Source organism: Xenopus laevis, chromosome 5S (genome assembly GCF_017654675.1).
Source record: "Xenopus laevis strain J_2021 chromosome 5S, Xenopus_laevis_v10.1, whole genome shotgun sequence".
NCBI classification, from domain to species: Eukaryota; Metazoa; Chordata; class Amphibia; order Anura; family Pipidae; genus Xenopus; species Xenopus laevis.
This window is the reverse complement of record NC_054380.1, coordinates 76,871,694-76,890,356: the sequence shown is the minus strand read 5'-3', so window position 1 is coordinate 76,890,356 and position 18,663 is coordinate 76,871,694. Positions and strand designations below refer to the sequence as shown.

Sequence of the window (18,663 nt, the reverse complement as noted above, 5' to 3'; positions counted from 1 at the left end):
ATAGAGCAAATGTATTTACAATGTATAAACATTTAGAAATGGGCCGCGGTCCTCCCACTTTTCACTTTATGGGTATAGATACTATCCCTAATCCAAGAAGAGGAAGTGACAAAGGGAAACTTTCTGGATCCAGACATTAAATTCTGTGTCCCTCGAAGGGTTTAAAGGCGAACCAAACCCTTATTTATAAAAACCCCTACCCTACATAGACCCCCCTTCCCTGCTCCCCCCAGCCTAGGTGTTGCCCCCAATAAATGCACCTACCTCTTTACTTACCTCTTGGTGCAGATTCTGTGCAGCAGAGTTCACGGCCGTCATCTGCTTCTCTAAGTTAATCTTTGGGAAGAGAGTAGCATATTGGCGCATGTGCAGTTGGAGCAATCTTCTGGTTCATGAAAACTGCGCATGCACTGAAAGTGACAGAAATTGCAGAAGCTCCAGAAAAGAGGACCGAAGATTACCAAAGAGAAGAAGATGGTGCCCGTGAATTCCATTGTACAGAATCAGTACCGAGGGATAAGTAAAGAGGAAGGGGCAAACACCTATGCTTGTGGGGAGCAGGGAGGTCTATGTAGGGTAGGGGGTTTTATAATTAAGGGTTCTCCTTTAATGTATACTGTTCATATTTGTCATTCGGGGGGGGGTGGTGGTGGGTGTGTGAGAGATTCGGGAGTGGGCGTGCGTGAAAGATACGGGGGTTGGTGTTTGCGGGTGAGAAAAATTCAAGGGTGGGCGTGTGTGAGAGATTCAGTGGTGTGTGTGTGAGATTCATGCATATTTTTAGAAATTATCCCATGTTTTGGCCTTGCAATCTAAATTAACTTACGGCGTGGCGTTTGTACTGCTGTGTTTTAATGAAATATAAGCCAGGAATCTTAAATGGAAAATTTGGCATCCTCAAGGGATCTGGGGTTTTGCTAGCTTATAGCTTGTCTGGCAAAATGAAACTTTCAGTGGTCTGAAATGCTTGTGCTCTCTCCCCTAATATAACCCTGCAGCCTAATGAAGAGAATGAACAGGGAGGACATCAGAAAACAATTGAAAACATATAATTATTGTATCTCCTTTTCTGTCCTGTTCATTAGAAGTGTCTTCAATTAAAAACTATAATTGGAAGGAAGTAGAATGCTATATATGCACTTGAACAAATTGAATAATTGGCTTATTATTGTATCTCTTTCTGTCCTGTTCATTAGAAGTGTCAAATTAAAAACTTTGATTTAAAGGAGAAGGAAACCCAGTCGGCGCAAAAACCCTCCCCCCTCCCGTGTGTTGCCCACCCTCCCTCCTCGCCTACCTGTCCTGCTGGGCAAATCCCCCTAACTTGTTACTTACCCTTCTGCGCAGGTCCAGTCCACGGAGTTCACAGGCACCATCTTCTTCCTGCTTTGACCGCCGTTTTGGCGCATGCGCAGTAGGAGCATTTCGCCAGTACGGATCTACTGCGCATGCGCCAAAAGTCGCTAAGTTTTCCGATTTCACTTCGTGACTTTTGGCGCATGCGCAGTAGATCGTACCGGCGAAATGCTACCACTGCGCATGCGCCGGTCAAAGCAGGAAGAAGATCGCTTGGAAGAAGATGGCGTCGGTGAACTCCGTAGACTGGACCTGCGCAGAAGGGTAAGTAACAAGTTAGAGGCATTTGCCCAGCGGGACAGGTTGGCCAGGGGTGAGGAGGGAGGGGAAGCAACACAGGGGAGGGTTTTTGCGCCGACTAGGTTTCCTTCTCCTTTAAAGGAAGTAGAATGATATATATGCACTTATGCAAATTGAAAAATTGTCTATATTTTTTTAATCAAACGCCAGATCTGGAATAGTTTTTAAGGTATAAATTTGTGATGTGCAGTTTGACCCAAAACCTGCTGTGAACCATGGGTTAACAACCAGTTGGGTGTGTTAGGGTTGAAATTTGGAAAAACATTTCTGGTTAGGTTGGGTGCAGGTCAGTACACTTCTTCACTACCCCTGTAAGTCCTTGTCTTGGAACCAGAGGTGAACATAGGATTACAGAGCGAGAAAAAGCAAGTACGGGTTGGTCGTGACGCCTACAATGGCAATTTTTTTGATTAGGGTTGAGTCCAGGTTAAGATTTTGCAGGTAAGAGTAAGGTGTGGGTTGTGTTTTCTTGATTTCTGTTGTTGCTCCATATACATGCATCCATGGGCTGGGGTGAACTGCGAATATATTTTCTAGGAATGCACCGAATCCACTATTTTGGACTCGGCCGAACCCCCGAATCCTTTGCAAAGATTCGGCTAAATACCAAACCGAATCCTAATTTACATATGCAAATTAGGGATGGGAAGGGGAAAACATTTACTTCCTTGTTTTGTGACCAAAAGTCATGCGATTTCCCTCCCAGACCCTAATTTGCATATTCAAATTAGTATTCGGTTCAGCCAGGCAGAAGGATTCGGCCGAATCCTGCTGAAAAAGGCAGAATCCTGGATTCGGTCAATCCCTAATGTTTTCGCCTCTTTATTATTATTTTTGTCTCTGTTATTGGATTTATTGGCTTTTTACACCATTTCCTTTTAATGATATCTGTTATTAAGCAATGCATGTCACAGTTGCTTTAAAGGAGAACTAAATCCTAAAAGTGAATATGGCTAGAAATGCCATATTTTATATCCTGAACTTAGTGCACCAGCCTAAACAACTCCTATAGAAAAAATTATCCATGCCTTTTAAGTTGGAATTTCCCATCTTGGTATTTTATTAGGAGTGTCTGTGACGCACACGTACGCTGTGTGCTTTGAGCAGCAGTTGAGAAGCTTAGTTTAGGGCTTGTCACATCATCAAGCAGAGAATGAGATGATGCTACATGACTGATTAAATTCTGCTGCTAATTGTGCTGTCAAGTACCAATAATCTAAATTATTTACTAAGCCTTATATTGTGATATTTATAGGATATATATTCAATATATTCTACATCTTTAGTTCTTCTTAACAAATCTAGGTTCAGGTTTTAGGCAGCCGCTCTGCAAATAATCTGTAATAATCTCTCTCTCTCTCTCTCAAGACATTTGGCACAAGGGGCATACTTTATGGTTGCCTAAATTCTGTCCTGTGTCTATACACTTTGGTTTGATAATGCACCCTCACAACCGTTTTCTGGTAAACATGCTTTTAATTATGATTACTTGGATGAATTTTCCCTATAACATCAATTTAATATATAAAGACAATAAAGGCAGTCAATTCCTACTATAAATAGTTATTTCGAAAGGAATGCAAGGCACGCATATTTAATCAGATTTTTCTTTCATTTTCATTTGATGTTATGAACATCAGAGGCCAGAGTAAAATAAAATAAAAACAGTGTACATTGACATTTCTTAGTAAAAAAAAAAACAAGAAAAATTACGCGACCTTTCAGTAATGGGGAAGATACTATCAGCCTGTAAAATCAAACTACCGGACGACATGTTTAAAATAAGGTTTATATTCAAACACTTTCTAAAAAGTCATGTACAGGATTTCATATCTGGATTATAAATGCATAATGTGTGTAAATCTATGTGTAAGTACACATACATATAATATTATATACACATACACACATGTTCTATGCAAGTTAACATTATTGAAATAAACAAAGATATAAACAAATAAAAAGGTAGTTTTGTAGTTTCCCTATGAAACAAATATTTCAAAACATTAGCACTGCAACATTGATTACCACCATACAGTACTAATGAATAGCGGACTAAATGAAGTTTTAGCATTAGATTGTATCTTACAATATTTGCATCAAGGTGTTGCAGCGGCATATGTAATGTACCGCGTTACTATCGAACTGCAAAGGATATCAAACAAACATCTTTAAGGTAGAAAAAACAACCAAAGACTATTAAAAACAGCTCTGTCCATTTGTTATTAACTAATAAAACAGCGAGAAGGCAACATAGTCATAGCAATAAAACAGTATTGCTAACACATTTATGGTGAATTTCCAGGAAAAGTTTAATTTAAACCCCTAGAGAATTGTTTACATATTCTAAAAAGTCTTTAAAAAGATGCCACTGCATCTTTTTTTTTTTTTTTAAACCAAAAAGTACCAATACAGGGTAAGTGAGCACAGCTTACGATACCTTAAGGTTAATATACACATTGTTCTGTATTTATGTTATTTACACAAACATTGTGTGCAATTGTGACAGTCAGAAATTTCAGGCTTTAACTGTATTCAGTCTCAGTCTTTGGCACAATAAACTGATTTAAACTGATTTAGGCATGGGTACAAGTATCAAGGTCTGAAAAATTAGACATAAATGAAATACTTTCCAATGTGGATATATAAGTGAATATATATAAATATATACTGGGAAATATATATAGTATATTGTTATTTCAATGCCAATGTGTGCAAACACATAAGCCTGGTTTGTTAGCATTACTATTAGAACTCAGCATTTTTTAAAGGAAAAAAATGTGCTAATATCACATTTGTTTTCACTTTAAACAGACTTCTGGAATAATTACCATTACAATAAACCCACATGGATGCAATATCTGCATCCAATGCAGCGTACGGTCATTGGTCAAAAAAGAAACATTAACCATTTTGAACATTTGCATATGACTTAGCGTTGTCTGTTTTTTGAGCTACTGTATATGAATTCTGAAATGTATAACCTTACTTTCTTTGAAGTCAAATGAAATTAGCGAGATATAATTTCACTTTATAAACATGGTCAAGACCAAGAACTCTCAATCCATGGTAGCAGCAAAGGAGCTGATATATTTCCAATCATGTCTACAACAGAGCTGCTTTAAATATGTCTTTAAATGCACAGCTGGTGAACAGTTACCAGCCAATTAAATTTGCTTTTGCCTTTTCTGTCAATTTCCGTACCCTACCCCTACGTGAAGTACCGAACGTCAAAGAAGTGTCTTCAAAAAGCAGCTGTCTTTGTTCTTCCTCCGAATCTTCTTCATTATAAAAGGCAGTCCTCTTCCCCTGATTTCTAGTTCTTATTTGGGTTTCGGTATTGTTTATGTCTTCAGATAAAGACTCACCCAAAGATTCATCCTCTGGCTGGTCTGACTTTCTACATTTGCTTCTGGTCTGTATTTTGATGGTCTCCTCTCTTTCAAGCTCATGTGCCGATAGTGCTGGAGTAACAGCAGCAACATTACCAGGCTCTGTCTTTACCTTAGGTTTCCTACCCCTTCGTTTTTTTGGTACCTCATTCTCAGTTTTATTATATAGAGCTTCATGAGAGTTACAAGTGGAGGGAGCAGGATGATCCTTAAATTTACCTGTTTCCACAACAGAATTTTGGGGCTCTTGTGGGGCGCTTGGTAGACCTTCATTCCTTGGGTATTTAGGCTTCCTCCCCCTTTTCTTGGGTACCACCTGATCAACTGTGTTTGTTTCACATTTATCTATGTTGTTAAGGATGACTTTAGGTTTACGACCAGGCCGACCTTTCACAATTGGCTTGAGTGGCTGACTGCTGTGTCCATTAACTTGAATGCTGCTTACTTGATTCAAAATCTCTTTTCTGTCAGCTGTAAAACAAAGACCCACAAAAATTGTGTAAGCTAATTTTCTTTCATTAAAAGATAAGGATTTTTTTTTACAACAGTCAAGACATCAAGTACAGAGAATTATAATCAATATACACATGCATTTAAATGCTAGAATTTGTAAATTTGTTATCCCAATGGCAGCACTAACTAATGCAAGAGTCTCATGCCCCATAAAATGATATACGCCTCCTCTTCCTGACTAGTGGTTTAAAAGCAATGCAGAAGAGCATACAAGACCGATTAATTACAGTTCATTATAGGAAGGTGACATATTGCACTTTGGTACATAGGCAAAAACAATATTAAGTACAAAGTATTATCTCCCTGACTTCCCTATGCATGAATCTACGTGCACCTGTTAGGATGCAACCACCCTTAACTTTTCGGCTATTTTGTTTTGTTGGCTGAAGTGAGCGTAACTTTGTAAGTAATGTTTGATCTCTAATTCTATAGAAACGAGGGGAAGAAAAAAAAAAGTTTGCAGTAAAAATCTTATCTTGTCTTTTGATTATTTTCTCTACCAGCAGATCTACCTCTAAGCTGAAAAGCTTCTCCCCCTCAAAAGGTGTATTTAACAAATGTTTTTTGGAAGCCCATTGAGGGACAGTTGGGAGGTATGCCTTAATCTAGATACATCCTTATTAGAGGGTCCAAAACAATCTAAACAGGAGGAACACAGCTGAGGAAACTCATGCCCCAGACTCCATAGTACATCTGAAAAGAAACAGCTGTGAATTCTGGTGGTACAAGGTCGCTCTAGCAGACACAGAAGGAGGACTAGTGACATCTATCTACTCTAATCAGCTTGATCCTCTCAAGCATGAGGGAATGTGGCTAAAAGGTACAGTAGCTAAAGCTGAATGGCCACAGTGCATACACCTCTGCAGATGAAGGGTCCCATGCGTCTGCAACATATGCCATATGTTTATGAACACAACATTATCTGTATGTCACTCCACCTGTGAGTGAGGTACTGATGAACCTATACCCAGAGTACCAGCAATCAAATTTAGGATTAGGATTCGGGCAAGAATAAGGCACTGTTGTCAGTTTATGTACAAGAGTTTTATTTAGGGGGCCATTTACTAAAACTTATTTTTCCCATTATATTAAAAGTTAAAATTCAACCTAACTCCCAACCACAATCTGGCTTAATTAACGAAAAATTTACGAATGGGTAAAGTCTCAACAAAATAGACTTTTTCAAATTGTTACCTGAAAAACTGAAATTTATCAGATTAACGAATGAAAACCACACATTTTTCAGATTATTGAACAAAACCAACAGCCTGAAACTCTTGACAATCATGAAGGCAAAAAACATGTTGGTTTGGGGACCATCTGCCACTGACTTTTACACAACTTTGACAGGTTTTTCAGATTCGGATATTTAGCAGCTTTGGAGCACAATAAAACAAATGCCATCAGATAACCCAACTACTGAAACACCTCTAGAATGGAAGAAAACTGTGAGAATAACGGATGGTCTTAGTGGTGCCGCGGGGACACCCACCGCATCCTTCCACCTTGCTTGCAGATACCTAAGTGACGCGTTTGCATTGCTTCCTAATATGATGCAGCACTGTGTCTGACGTCATTGCATATTAGTGCAAAATTTGAATACGTAAAGGGCCCGTGACCAGCAACACACTGCCTAACGTAGGTCTATTTTCATAGTTCCTGGGTGCAATTTCTAGTTTGTCTTGTCTGTTCCTGATCTTGCCTGTCCATGACCATTCCTAGTTTGCTGCCTGTCACCTTAATTCCACCTTAATATCCCAAAGGCCAAATAGCCAAGAACCAATTACTGTTTTTCATGGCAAAAAAAAGCACAAAGCTCTTGCCACATAGGGCAAATTCTCAGCCGGTCTTCATTTTTCAAATTGCTCAATTGTGACCTGGTCTCTCAACCAGTCATTTAGTTCAATAAAATTTAGCTGTGGCAGGTGGTTCTTGGACAGGAAAAGATAAAATGTGCAACTTCATGTGGATTCCATTCAAGTCAACAACAGACTAAATGGTCACTATTGGGCATTTCTTTTGAGCCTATATAAAAAGTTCAAGGGTCTGAGAAAAATGAAAAAAAAAAATATTACCAGGTAGGGCCATGCTTGAAGACGCCTTCATCCTTTGTTTGAATGGTTTATCTTTCTCCAGCTTTCCTTTGGGCACATTGTTCTTGGTTAGGTGATTGGATGCCTGGTTGGGACTTGCATTCTGGTTTTTGTGAAGTTTTGTGGCATTTTCTATCATAGCTATTTGTAGACAAAAAATATTAACAGCTGGAGCAGACTGTATTTTGGTTTAGGACACAGGTACTCTCCATTTACAATTAAAAACAAAACCAGACAATAAAATCTCATCTGCTCAATTGATATAATGTGCTGGCATATAACTGCTCGTACAGAGACATCTAAATAAACATCTTTTTTCAGCGTTCACAATTAGATGGCCCAAAAGGCAATGAATTTCTGCCTGTACAGGTAATACTTTGGGACTTAAACAAATTTAGTTTCATACATATTATGAAATGTTAAATACATTACATCAAAGCATTTATTTGCTTAAACAAGCTGCTGTGTCAATTTCACCCATAGTAAGTGGATGGAGTGGTGTGTAAGTTCACATTTTCCTGCCAAAGCATTACATATACAAAAAAAATTTTTTTTTTACACAACCACATTAACATCTTCCGAAAGCCATACCTGATTTTGCTGCCACTGTTGAATGATTAGATTTTACATTCAGTTGTTTAGGTGTTCCAGATGTGGTTGGTTGCTCAGGTACAGCAGACTCTATGTGACGTCTGTAACTCCTTGACCTGGCCAAAGCACTTGATTCCGTTGTCTTGCCATTTACCAGTGTGTTTGGCACCTTGTGAGCAACTGTGCGTTGGTGCACCGATGCAGGGGAGACGGTAGTGTTTTCTGAGTTTGTTTGTGGTTTGATATATCGCCTTTTTCTTTCAGGACTATAACCAGAAAACAAGCAATAATCATTATATCTTCACTGTACTAAATAAACTAGGGGCTTGTGGCACAAGAGAATCTATTGAAAGCAAGAAGGTATTTGTAGAGACAGATTTCCTTAATATAACATATGTGACAAATGATTTATGCCACTTTTTGTATGTCACGGCCCTCAAGTTTTTGACTAATTCAAACAAAATGTAGTAATCCCATGTCACAGTTCTTTTAAAAGCAATTGCTTAGTAAAGACAAAAAACAAGATATTTTATCTGCATAATAGTCATATTTTCTATGCAGACATACAAGGACACATGCCAAGGATGGCAAGGGGATGTCCCTCAGGAGCAATGTTTGGCAGACACTGCTGCAAAACAAATTCTTTACTTTACAGAAATAAATGGTATTTATTATATATTATTAAAAGCTTTAATGCACAATTGTAGCTTCTGATGTTTTTTCACTCATCAATTTACTGGATTGCCATTGCTGAAATTCTTAAGTGGTCTCTTGAAATATGATCCTGAACATTGTGTCTGTGGGTATACAGGCGGAAGGGTGTGCAATGTGGTGGACCCTTACCTGATATATTATACTCACTTACTCTTGCTAATTGGTAACAGGAGACAAAACCTTTTATACTAACCCTATGAGAGTTTTCACTCGTGCATTCCCTATCACCACATTCGCTTGATCGATGTAAAAGTGGGGTTCTGCTGTAAATGGGATCTCAACCTAAAATCTGTTTTGCATAACATATCATAAATCTAAGCAACTTTCCCAAATAGATAAAACAGAAACAGGAAAACAGTATTTGTTTATCCCTTTCTGTCCTTTGGTTTGGACTCTTAACACAGTGTAGTAAAATACATTTTATCTCCAGGTTGTTTAAGTACTCAGAACCAGGATAGGCAGAAAATATAAATTGGCAAATTATAAATGAAGAGTGATTATGAATAACTTGAAAACCATGGAAAATCTAAAAATGTTTAGTGTATAATTAGAAAGTTACTTAGAATTGCATTTTTGTACACTACTAAAAAATGCTTTTTGGTGGAGATACAGTTATTCAATTATTTTATTAATATTTCATGAAAAACATACCTGGATGCAGCACTGCTGCTGGAAGAACTGCTTCTGTTCCTTTTCCTTCTGCTTTTAGTTTTAGTATTTCTTTTGTGAAATCGCAAAGCAGACCTATAGTCAGCTAAAATGTTGCTCATTCTTTCTTCAAAGAAAGCAGAAAGTCTTAAACTCATACTGTAGATCTAGCAGGAAAAATAATACATAGATAAAAACATATATACACACATAGATAATACAAGATAAACACATATATAGTTTTTTTTCTATTGGGATAATAAAGAACTATTTCAAATTTGGAGGTAGAGGATGAATATTGAAAGATTTACATTTGTTATAATACACATTAAGGCAACATCTGCTAAATTATGACACTGAAATCTCAAAAATAAAAATGTTTTCCTTTGCTAAAATCACACCTTTGATCTTTTACTTGGAGTGTAAGATTTTGAATTGCTGAAAATCAACCTCACATCCTTGCTAAGCTCCAAGGGAGTTTTATAGTTTCCAGCCTCTAAGGTTTCACGTACTGTGCCAAAGTCCATTGGAGTGTCAATAATGTCTCTGTAATCCTGAGGAAAAGAATATCACAAACATTATGTATTGCATATGTATAAAAAATGTTAATTGACTAGAGTTAAACCTTTTTTATATACAGTATATTTATGCCTCCCAATATTTTAAAATACCAAATAACAGAAGACCAAGAATACAAACTGAATGAATATTAATGAACTTGGAATCCCTTTTGTTAAAGAGATATTTTTGTACTCACCGTAAAATCTTTTTCTCTTCTTCCTAAATTGGGGGACACTTGCACCACAGGGAATGAAGATCCTGCAGCTTGTAGAGCGGACACTACATAGTTAACGGTGACTGCTCCTCCTGATCTGGGCTTTATCCCCTGCCTCCTCCTACTGGATTCAGTTTTCTGACAGAAGAAGGATACAGTGGCATAGCTAACCCAAAAGGAGTCTCCTCAAACCCTCTCGAACTTGTTAACAGTAACAACACCATGATTGCAGAGAAGGGTATTTTTCCCCTTTTGAACTATATAACCATTTACAGGGAGGGAAGGCCTGTGTCCCCCAATGTAGGCGAAGAGAAAAAGATTTTACAGCGAGTACAAAAATCTCTCTCTTGCCTAGATTGGGGGACACAGGCACCATGGGGGGATGCCCCAAAACAACCCCAGAGGGCGGGACAAAAACCCCTATTATCTGGAGCCTTAAGCAACAGCAGTCTGCAGCACCTTCCTCCCGAAGATGGTTTCAGCTGACGCCTGTATGTGAAGCCTGTAGAATCGTGTGATTGTGTGTATGGAAGACACTCCTGGTCCACTGATGCTTGGTGTCTGAATGCCCATGTAGTGCTCACAGAACGTGTTGAGTGGGCTCTGACCTTGAAGGGAACTGCTCTACCTCTCAGTGTGTAGGATCTGATGAATGTAGCTCAAATCCATTTTGCTATAGTTGTTTTTGAGGCGTGTAGCCCTCTTCTTGGACCTTCTGGAAGAATGAAGAATGAGTCTACTTTTCTTACTTTCTCTGTGGCCATTAAGTAGCCCTTGATTGCTCGAACCACATCTAGCTTGTTTAGCTTCTCCTCTAACGGATTTTTGGATTTGGACAGAATGAAGGCACTACCAAGTCCAGATTGAGATGGAATTCAGAGACTACCTTAGGCAGTAAGTCCGGTGTTGGCCTAAGGACCACCTTGTCTTGGTGGATGATTGTGACAGAAGTCTTGCATGAGAGCTGCTAGTTCAGAAACTCTCCTCACCTATGTGATAGCTAGAAGAAACACTACTTTCTCTGTAACGGTAGGCAACGGAATCAAATCCATTGGTTCATAGGGATCCTCTTGTAGGATTAAAAGTACCAAATTTAGGTCCCAAGGGGGTACTGGAAGCTTGTAGGGAGGGGGGCAACCTGGTAACCCCCTGTAGAAAAGTTCTTAATTTCTGTTTTTTGCAAACTTCTTCTGATAAATAATAGACTGCGCAGACACCTGCGCCTTTAGAGTGGCCAAGGAGAGACCCTTGGTCAAGCCGTCCTGAAGGAATGCTATCTTTCTGCTGTTACTCTGGGATCAGGTTGAAAACCTCCTGGTGAATCCACTCACCTGGGTCCAGGATTACCCTGTTTAGGTAGTCTGCCATTCAGTTTTCTAATCCCGGTATATACACTGCCGATATTGCTGGAACAAAGTTCTCTGCCCAGATTAGTATTCTTCTTGCCTCTGCTAGGGCTGCTGGGCTGTGGGTGCCCCCCGGTGGTATATGTAGACAACCACTGTCACATTGTTGGACTGTATTCTCACCGGCTTGATGGTAAGGAGTGCCGAATACAGGATCACTCGGCGCTAGGATGTTGATTGGGAGACGCTTTTCCTCCTGGCTCCAACGTCCTTGAACTGACAGCTGACCTAGCACTCCACCCCAAACTCTTTTGCGGACATCTGCCGTTACTACTATCCAGAGATGGTTGGGAAGGCTTTTCTGAGCCACCAGTCTAGAGAGTTCCTGACCTGGGTTGGAATAACGACAAGTCTGTCTAGATCCTTGCGATCCTTCTTCTGATGCCGCAGTATCAGGTGCTGTAGGGGTCTGGTGTGTAGTTGACACCATCATCCCCAGAGCTTACATGACTGTTCGGAGGAGCCGAGGAGGCCTTCTTGAGGGCTGAAATTTAATTCAGCAAAGTGTCTTATCTTACCTTCTGGAAGAAAGGTTCTTTCCATCTGAGAATCCAGCCTTAGCCCTAGGTAATCCACGGTCTGTGATGGAATCAAGCTGGATTTCTTGAGTTTTATAAGCCACCCCAACTGTGTCAGTATTACCTGATAGGTGTGGCCAACAGCCTTTGTTGGTGCCTTTACTAGTAGATTGTCTAAATATGGCGCACCCTTATTTTGAGCCCCGATAATGCTGCTGCCATTACTTTTGAAAAGACAAGCAGCACTGACGAAAGGGAGCGCCACAAATTGCAAGTGCCTCTTGGCTACGCAGACTCTCAGAAATTGATGGTAATTTGGGTGGAATGTGAAGATAAGTGTCCTTTATATATATTAGTCATGTATTCATCCATTTCCATAGACATGAGAACTGATCGCACAGATTCCATTTTGAAATGTGATTTTTTTTTTTTTTTGACACAGTGGTTGAGAGCCTTCAGGTCCAATTTTGGTCTGTAGGACCCATCCTTTTTGGGAACGATGAATAGGTTCGAATAAAACCCTTTACCCTTGTCCAGTGGTGGAACTGGTTGTATCACCCGAGGCTGCCTGCTCCTGGATCACTGCAAGGAATGCAGCCTGTTTGGGATTGTTCAGTGGGAGTCTGGATATGAAAAATCTGTGTGGAGGATGTTGTGACAGTTCTATCAAATATCCCTGTGATACTTTTCGGAGAACCCACTAGTCCACTATTTGAGAGCACCACACCTCCTGGAAGGCTCTTAGTTAGCCACCCACAGAAGACCCTCCAGGTGTGGGCATGCCTTCATGCTGATGAGTGCTTTTCCTAAGAGAGTTTTGTTGATCCCTTTGCGGTGGAACAGGTGGCTCCCTGTTTGTTGTGGTACTGTGTGCTCTCGCTTGAGGATAGGTCTCTTGGGCTTGTTCTGCTGAAGCAGCGTGCTCTTACCACCCGTGGCTTGGTATATGATCTTGTTGATTTCCGTTCCAAAGAGCTGCTTGCCTTGGAGCTTGGATTGTGCCGATGCCTTGGCGCCCAAACTTTGCCGCATCGCAGATGAAAGCAGTGGCATCGGCAATCTGTGAAAGGAGGAGATCCGTAAAAGGATCTTCTGAGCCAAGGCGTTGTGCCACCTGCTCCCCCCCCCAGACTTCCATTGCCTTGGACACCCATGCAATAGCGAATATCGGTCTGAAGGCTGTTCCAGAAACTGTAAAGACTACCTTACAGAATCCCTCTAGCCTCTTGTCTATGGGAATAGACAATGCTTGAATGCTGCTTTGCCTGCTACCGGAATGGTGGTGGTCCTTGACAATCTTGAAACCAGGGGAACTACTTGAGGCGGTGACCAGGGGTATATACACTCCTGTGGAAAAGGGTAAGCCTGGTAAAACGACCTAGATATCTGTACTCTGTGATCCAGGGTAGTCCATTGCGCCTTGATGATTTTGTCCAGCTGATCATAAGCTGAGAAGATACAGGCACTCTTACTCTGTCTCTTGAATAAGCTTTTTCCGGCTGTGCAAGCGAGGCAGACTCCTCTATAGCAAGTGTCTTAAGAACTGCTTGTATTAGACCCTCCACCTCTCTCTCTTAGTTCTGGGAGTGTCGGTATCTGGGGGGGGGGGTGTACTCACCTGACCAGCCAGCCTGAGCAGAAAGCAAAGCCCCCTCCAAATTCTTCAGATACACTTGTAACCCATGCGACCTCCAAAGACCAGGAACACAGCCGGAGCAGATAGTGGGGCCAGCCTGCAGTCATCTGTAGAGTGGAAAGGTTACTGGGCAAGCTGCTCTTCAGGCTATTACAAGCCTAATAGCTGGTAATAGGGTACTGGCATTGGCATTCCCTGACCCTGTGTGGCACGACCCACCCACAGAGTTCAGGCAATTTGCCACTGCCACCTCATGTCTGTGCTTCTTCCTTCTGAGGACACTAAAAAAAAAACTGAATCCGGTAAGAGGAGACAGGAACTATTTAGTGTCCGCTCTCCAAGCTGCAGGATCTTCATTCACCATGGTGCCTGTATCCCCCAATCTAGGCAAGAGAAAATACGGAATTCTACTAACCTGCTAAAGCACATTTCTAAAGGACAAGCCGGTAATACTTACTCTTTATTGCAAGCAGAATGTCCCTTGATAGATTTAACGGTCAGTTACACTTCAAAACAGTGTGTGATGCTTAGTTAATTATTGTTGGGAAGGGGAGATTTAGTTTTTCTTTGTTTTGTTTTTTTTAAACTACCTGTGTATCGGAATCTATTTCGCTTTGCAAAAGACAATATTCTACCTCCTTTTCTTTGTCACAGGATGCTAGCAAATTAGACATTGGAACTATCCAATTCTACGTTGTACAGAAGGCTCCCTCAATTTATTTTCCAACTCTTATTTCCTTAGAGGGGTTCAATCAGTTGATTGTATTGTTAATGAAAAGAAAAACAATACAATCAATGGATTGAACCCCTTAAAGGAGAATTCAACTTGTGGGGAAAAAAAACTTATACCCACCCACCGCAGGTAGACCTCCCTCCCTCCTCCCCCCATGCTAACTCCCCCCCCCGGGAAATGCCCCATACCGTGTACTTACCCCTCTGCGCCGATTCTTCCATCGGAGTTGCACGCATCCATCTTCTGGCTCATCGGTAAGCTGACAGGGGTCTGCAATTTCCTTGTAATTCCGCGCCTGTGCAGTCGTTGCAAACCGGCAAACTGCTCCAACTGCGCATGCGCAGAAATACCGATCTCCCAGTCAGCTTACAGAGGACGCGGAAGATAGATGCGTGGAACTCCACTGGAAGAATCGGCGCCGAGGGGTAGTATGGGGCATTTCCCCTTGGGGGTAGTTAGCCTGGGTCCACCTGGGGTGGGGGGGTACGTGTTTTTTCCCCCATAGGTTGAATTCTCCTTTAAAGGAAATAAGAGTTGGTCAAGGAACATAATTGTGGGAGCCTTCTGAATGCCTTCAATAAAGGCTGAAAATAAGATGCAGCTGCTACATCAGGGAGACTTTCTTGTGTCATAGCAGTATTATATAAAATACAGACCAATCAGAAACGTACACTTAAATTAGATTGAACATTGTATTTACTTTAATGGGTTACATTTTAGTAAAGTGTATTCCTGAAGTTTGTGCAGAGAGGACACCAGACTCATTGATAGGATGAATATTCGAGAGGCAGGGGGTAGATGAAACATAGCTACGCAGTTATCTTTGTAAATATCTGATATATATATTATGTAAATTCAGTGTTTTGTATTTATTTTACAAATTTATTACTGTGGGTATTTTATTAATGAATCATCATAACCAGGAATATGTATGAACATTTGTAAAAGAGTACATAGATATTTACATAAATATATCCTTGGGGCAACACAGCATTGTCTCATTTGTGTAAGCCAGTCTTTTATACAATGCTTAGGTCCACACCTGTACAGATAGAATGGATGTATATCAAATGTTCCAAGAGAACTAAACAGAATGTTGCCAGAACTCGTGCTAAAAAGCAGTATGGAAGCATTATGACCATCAGCAAAAGCTATGGATGCAAGCTGCAATTGTGGCTTCCTGAGTTTGTAATTATACTGAGGTTCTATTTTAACAAGATGATCTACCATTATAAGGTTAAAAAAGAGTAAAATATGATAGAAGACTTTTTTTAATAGCAAAAACAAAACAAAAAAAAACTTACAGAATATTCAAGAAGGTCAACTGGCTGACGAAAAGGCTCTGAATCTTCACACTGGAAAATTAGATTTAACAGTTCCTGACATTGCTTCTTCCAGGACAGCAAATCGTAGGATGGTGCTGTGCTGCGCAGTTTACGTCTTGGTTGGTACTCCTGAGAACAAAAATTAATTGTAGAATCAAGCACTTCGTCATACTTTCATTAACATATAATCTATGTATTAAATAAATTTACTTATTTATTTGGATGAATACTAAATCCCCCTCAAAAGATTTGGCCAAATGTTTAAACCGTAAACTAAGAGCAAAATATATATTCTATTCAACACTAGGTAAATAAACAAGGTCTGTAATTAAAATGTGTTCAGTCAATTCCTTTAATAACAAATATATTTTTCTTTAAAGAAAGACTAACAGATAACATGTCTATCCTAAGAGCCAATATAAGTTGTTAATGCTAACCTCCTTATTATATGTTTGAAGCTATATTTACATGAAGCAGGGTTTTACATATGAGCTGTTTTAATGCAATATATTTTTATAGAGCCCTAAATTGTTCAGGGGTATAGCTTTCTTTTAATACAGCAAAGTGTACTTGTATTTTACCTTCCTTTTTCTTGTGCAAGTTCCAGGTACATCTGCCTCTTTCTCTTCTTCCTTATAGATACAAAGCAACAGCTTCTTGTATAAAAGGCTTAAAAGGATATGCATTTGATTTATGTGTTAGTGCTAATACACTGGACTAATACATAGTATTGATATATATTTTTCTTTTAATAAAAAGAATGTTTCTCTTGTGCATTCCTCATGAGGCAACTTTGGACTACTTCAGAAAGTGGAAGTGAAGCATCTTTTCCCAGCTGAGATTAATATTACTGCCAGTGGGAAGGAAACTAGGGATGTTTTGTTGCCCATGATATTGCAGATTTTTCAAGGGAAACAAAATCTCATGTGCAATGCTCTAATAGTCACACCCACACTTGTAGTATGTTATGTTATTTGGGGGATCAGCAGTGGCAGCTAAAATATTTGTTTTATTTTACCTCTTCAGAATCTGACAATAACTTCTTCTTCAAATTGTTGTACAGTGGAATGATATCATAGCAACACTGGTCTCTGAAACCAAACAAATGAAAATGTAGTACAAAGATCTGGGTCCAGTATATGTGGAAGCCATTATCATTTGAACTATGTAAAAAATAAACAGACATTACACGGTACTTGATACAGCTGTTTTTACCGCTGACAAAACTGATTGTTGGTAAAAGCACAAACTGGAGACTGGCTTATCCTCTTAAATCAATATAAAAATGCCCCATAGGAAAACACCCACATAAGTATTTCTGCATTACGTGAATCCTAAACTGGATACTGGCCTGATCTGCAAGATGTTTTTATGTTCTACCAGTGTCTAAAGGCTGCTCTGATTTCCTTACACACTCCAAAAACATACAGGTAGCTTAAGTGGATTCTGTTGTAACTAACTTTAGTGTGTGTTAATGTGACAAGGACCTTAGATAGCAATCTTCACTCTAGAAGTGCCAATGTGAATGCTAGCCAATCTCTACTGAGCTGAGTAAATGTGTTTGTGCTATAAAAATAATAACACCAGCACACTGACCTCCTAACTAATTCATTGCAGCAATACCTCTTAACTGTATTTAAAATAAGCCTATATTTGTTATAAATTTTAATGTAACACTCTTTGGCAGATCTATCAGCAGATGAACGGTCCCCATAGGAGTTAAAAAAAAAGTAACAAATTAGCTTTTTTGTTTAATTCTCTAGCATGTAGTAGGATAATTAATCCTACGCCAAATCCTACCACGTGTTGCAAAATTCACTGATCAAACCAAACCCTTACAATAACGGAAATCAGTGTTGTCTTTATAATTTTGTTGTGGAATACGAAAAGCTCCAAATCACCCCCATTAAAATATAGGATTTACCACCAAAGCAAAGTTCTGTCTAGTGATAGGTACATAACACTAAGAGCAACATTTTGGGATTTAAAAAACTATCTAGAAACGCACCCACATGCTTTCTTTAACCATTATTTGCACTACTTCATCTATCCTGAACCATTAGCACTACTTTTCTTAGCAGCTGATGCTCTGTCGGAGCAGATAAAGGTAGTAATGGATGAGAGTGAGCAGTCTGTTTCTCCATCTGTATATGTGTGGAGAGAGAGAGAGAGAAAAGAAAGAAAGAGAGAGAGAGAGAGAGAGAGAGAGAGAGAGAGAGAGAGAGAGAGAGAGAGAGAGAGAGAGAGAGAGAGAGAGAGAGAGAGAGAGAGAGAGAGAGAGAGAGAGAGAGAGAGAGAGAGAGAGAGAGAGAGAGACTGAAGAAGCCACGTGTCACATTAGCTTTAATGCACAAACAGGGACCAAAAAGGTAAGGCAAAAAGTGGGGAAGTAGAGGAAAGCAAAATAGAAGCAGAGATAAATGGTGAAAAGTGAAGGGAAGATTTAAAAAAAATGGAGAAGGGGATAAAATATAATCAAGGAAAAATAATATGAAATGAAACACAGAATCATAAATATAGCAGAGCACAGGAGAGCAAGGGAAAAAAAAAACCAGAAAATGTAAATGCTGGACAAATGCAAAACCATACAAAGGCATAGTTGAGAAAGGACAAGAAAGGGGAAAAAAATATAAAGAAAGCATAGAACAAAGGTTAGTTGGACA

At 39.7% G+C, this 18,663-nt stretch overlaps 1 protein-coding gene across 3 annotated transcripts in view; it reads right to left on the bottom strand.

The window, feature by feature from the left end:
- Positions 1-3,249: 3,249 nt before the first annotated feature.
- Positions 3,250-18,663, bottom strand: part of phip.S (pleckstrin homology domain interacting protein S homeolog) — a 107,348-nt gene continuing 91,934 nt past the window's right edge. For 2 of the 3 annotated variants that reach the window (XM_018265475.2, XM_018265476.2), the window contains 8 exons: positions 17,019-17,091; positions 16,582-16,632; positions 15,980-16,129; positions 10,009-10,161; positions 9,611-9,774; positions 8,246-8,511; positions 7,637-7,795; positions 3,250-5,519 (listed from right to left, as the gene is read on the bottom strand). In XM_018265475.2, the coding sequence (XP_018120964.1) occupies positions 4,813-5,519; positions 7,637-7,795; positions 8,246-8,511; positions 9,611-9,774; positions 10,009-10,161; positions 15,980-16,129; positions 16,582-16,632; positions 17,019-17,091 (1,723 nt within the window). In that variant the 3' untranslated portion in view covers positions 3,250-4,812. Of the gene's footprint in view, positions 5,520-7,636; positions 7,796-8,245; positions 8,512-9,610; positions 9,775-10,008; positions 10,162-15,979; positions 16,130-16,581; positions 16,633-17,018; positions 17,092-18,663 lie in introns of those variants that run through there. The other variant, XR_001935949.2, reaches the window with a different exon arrangement.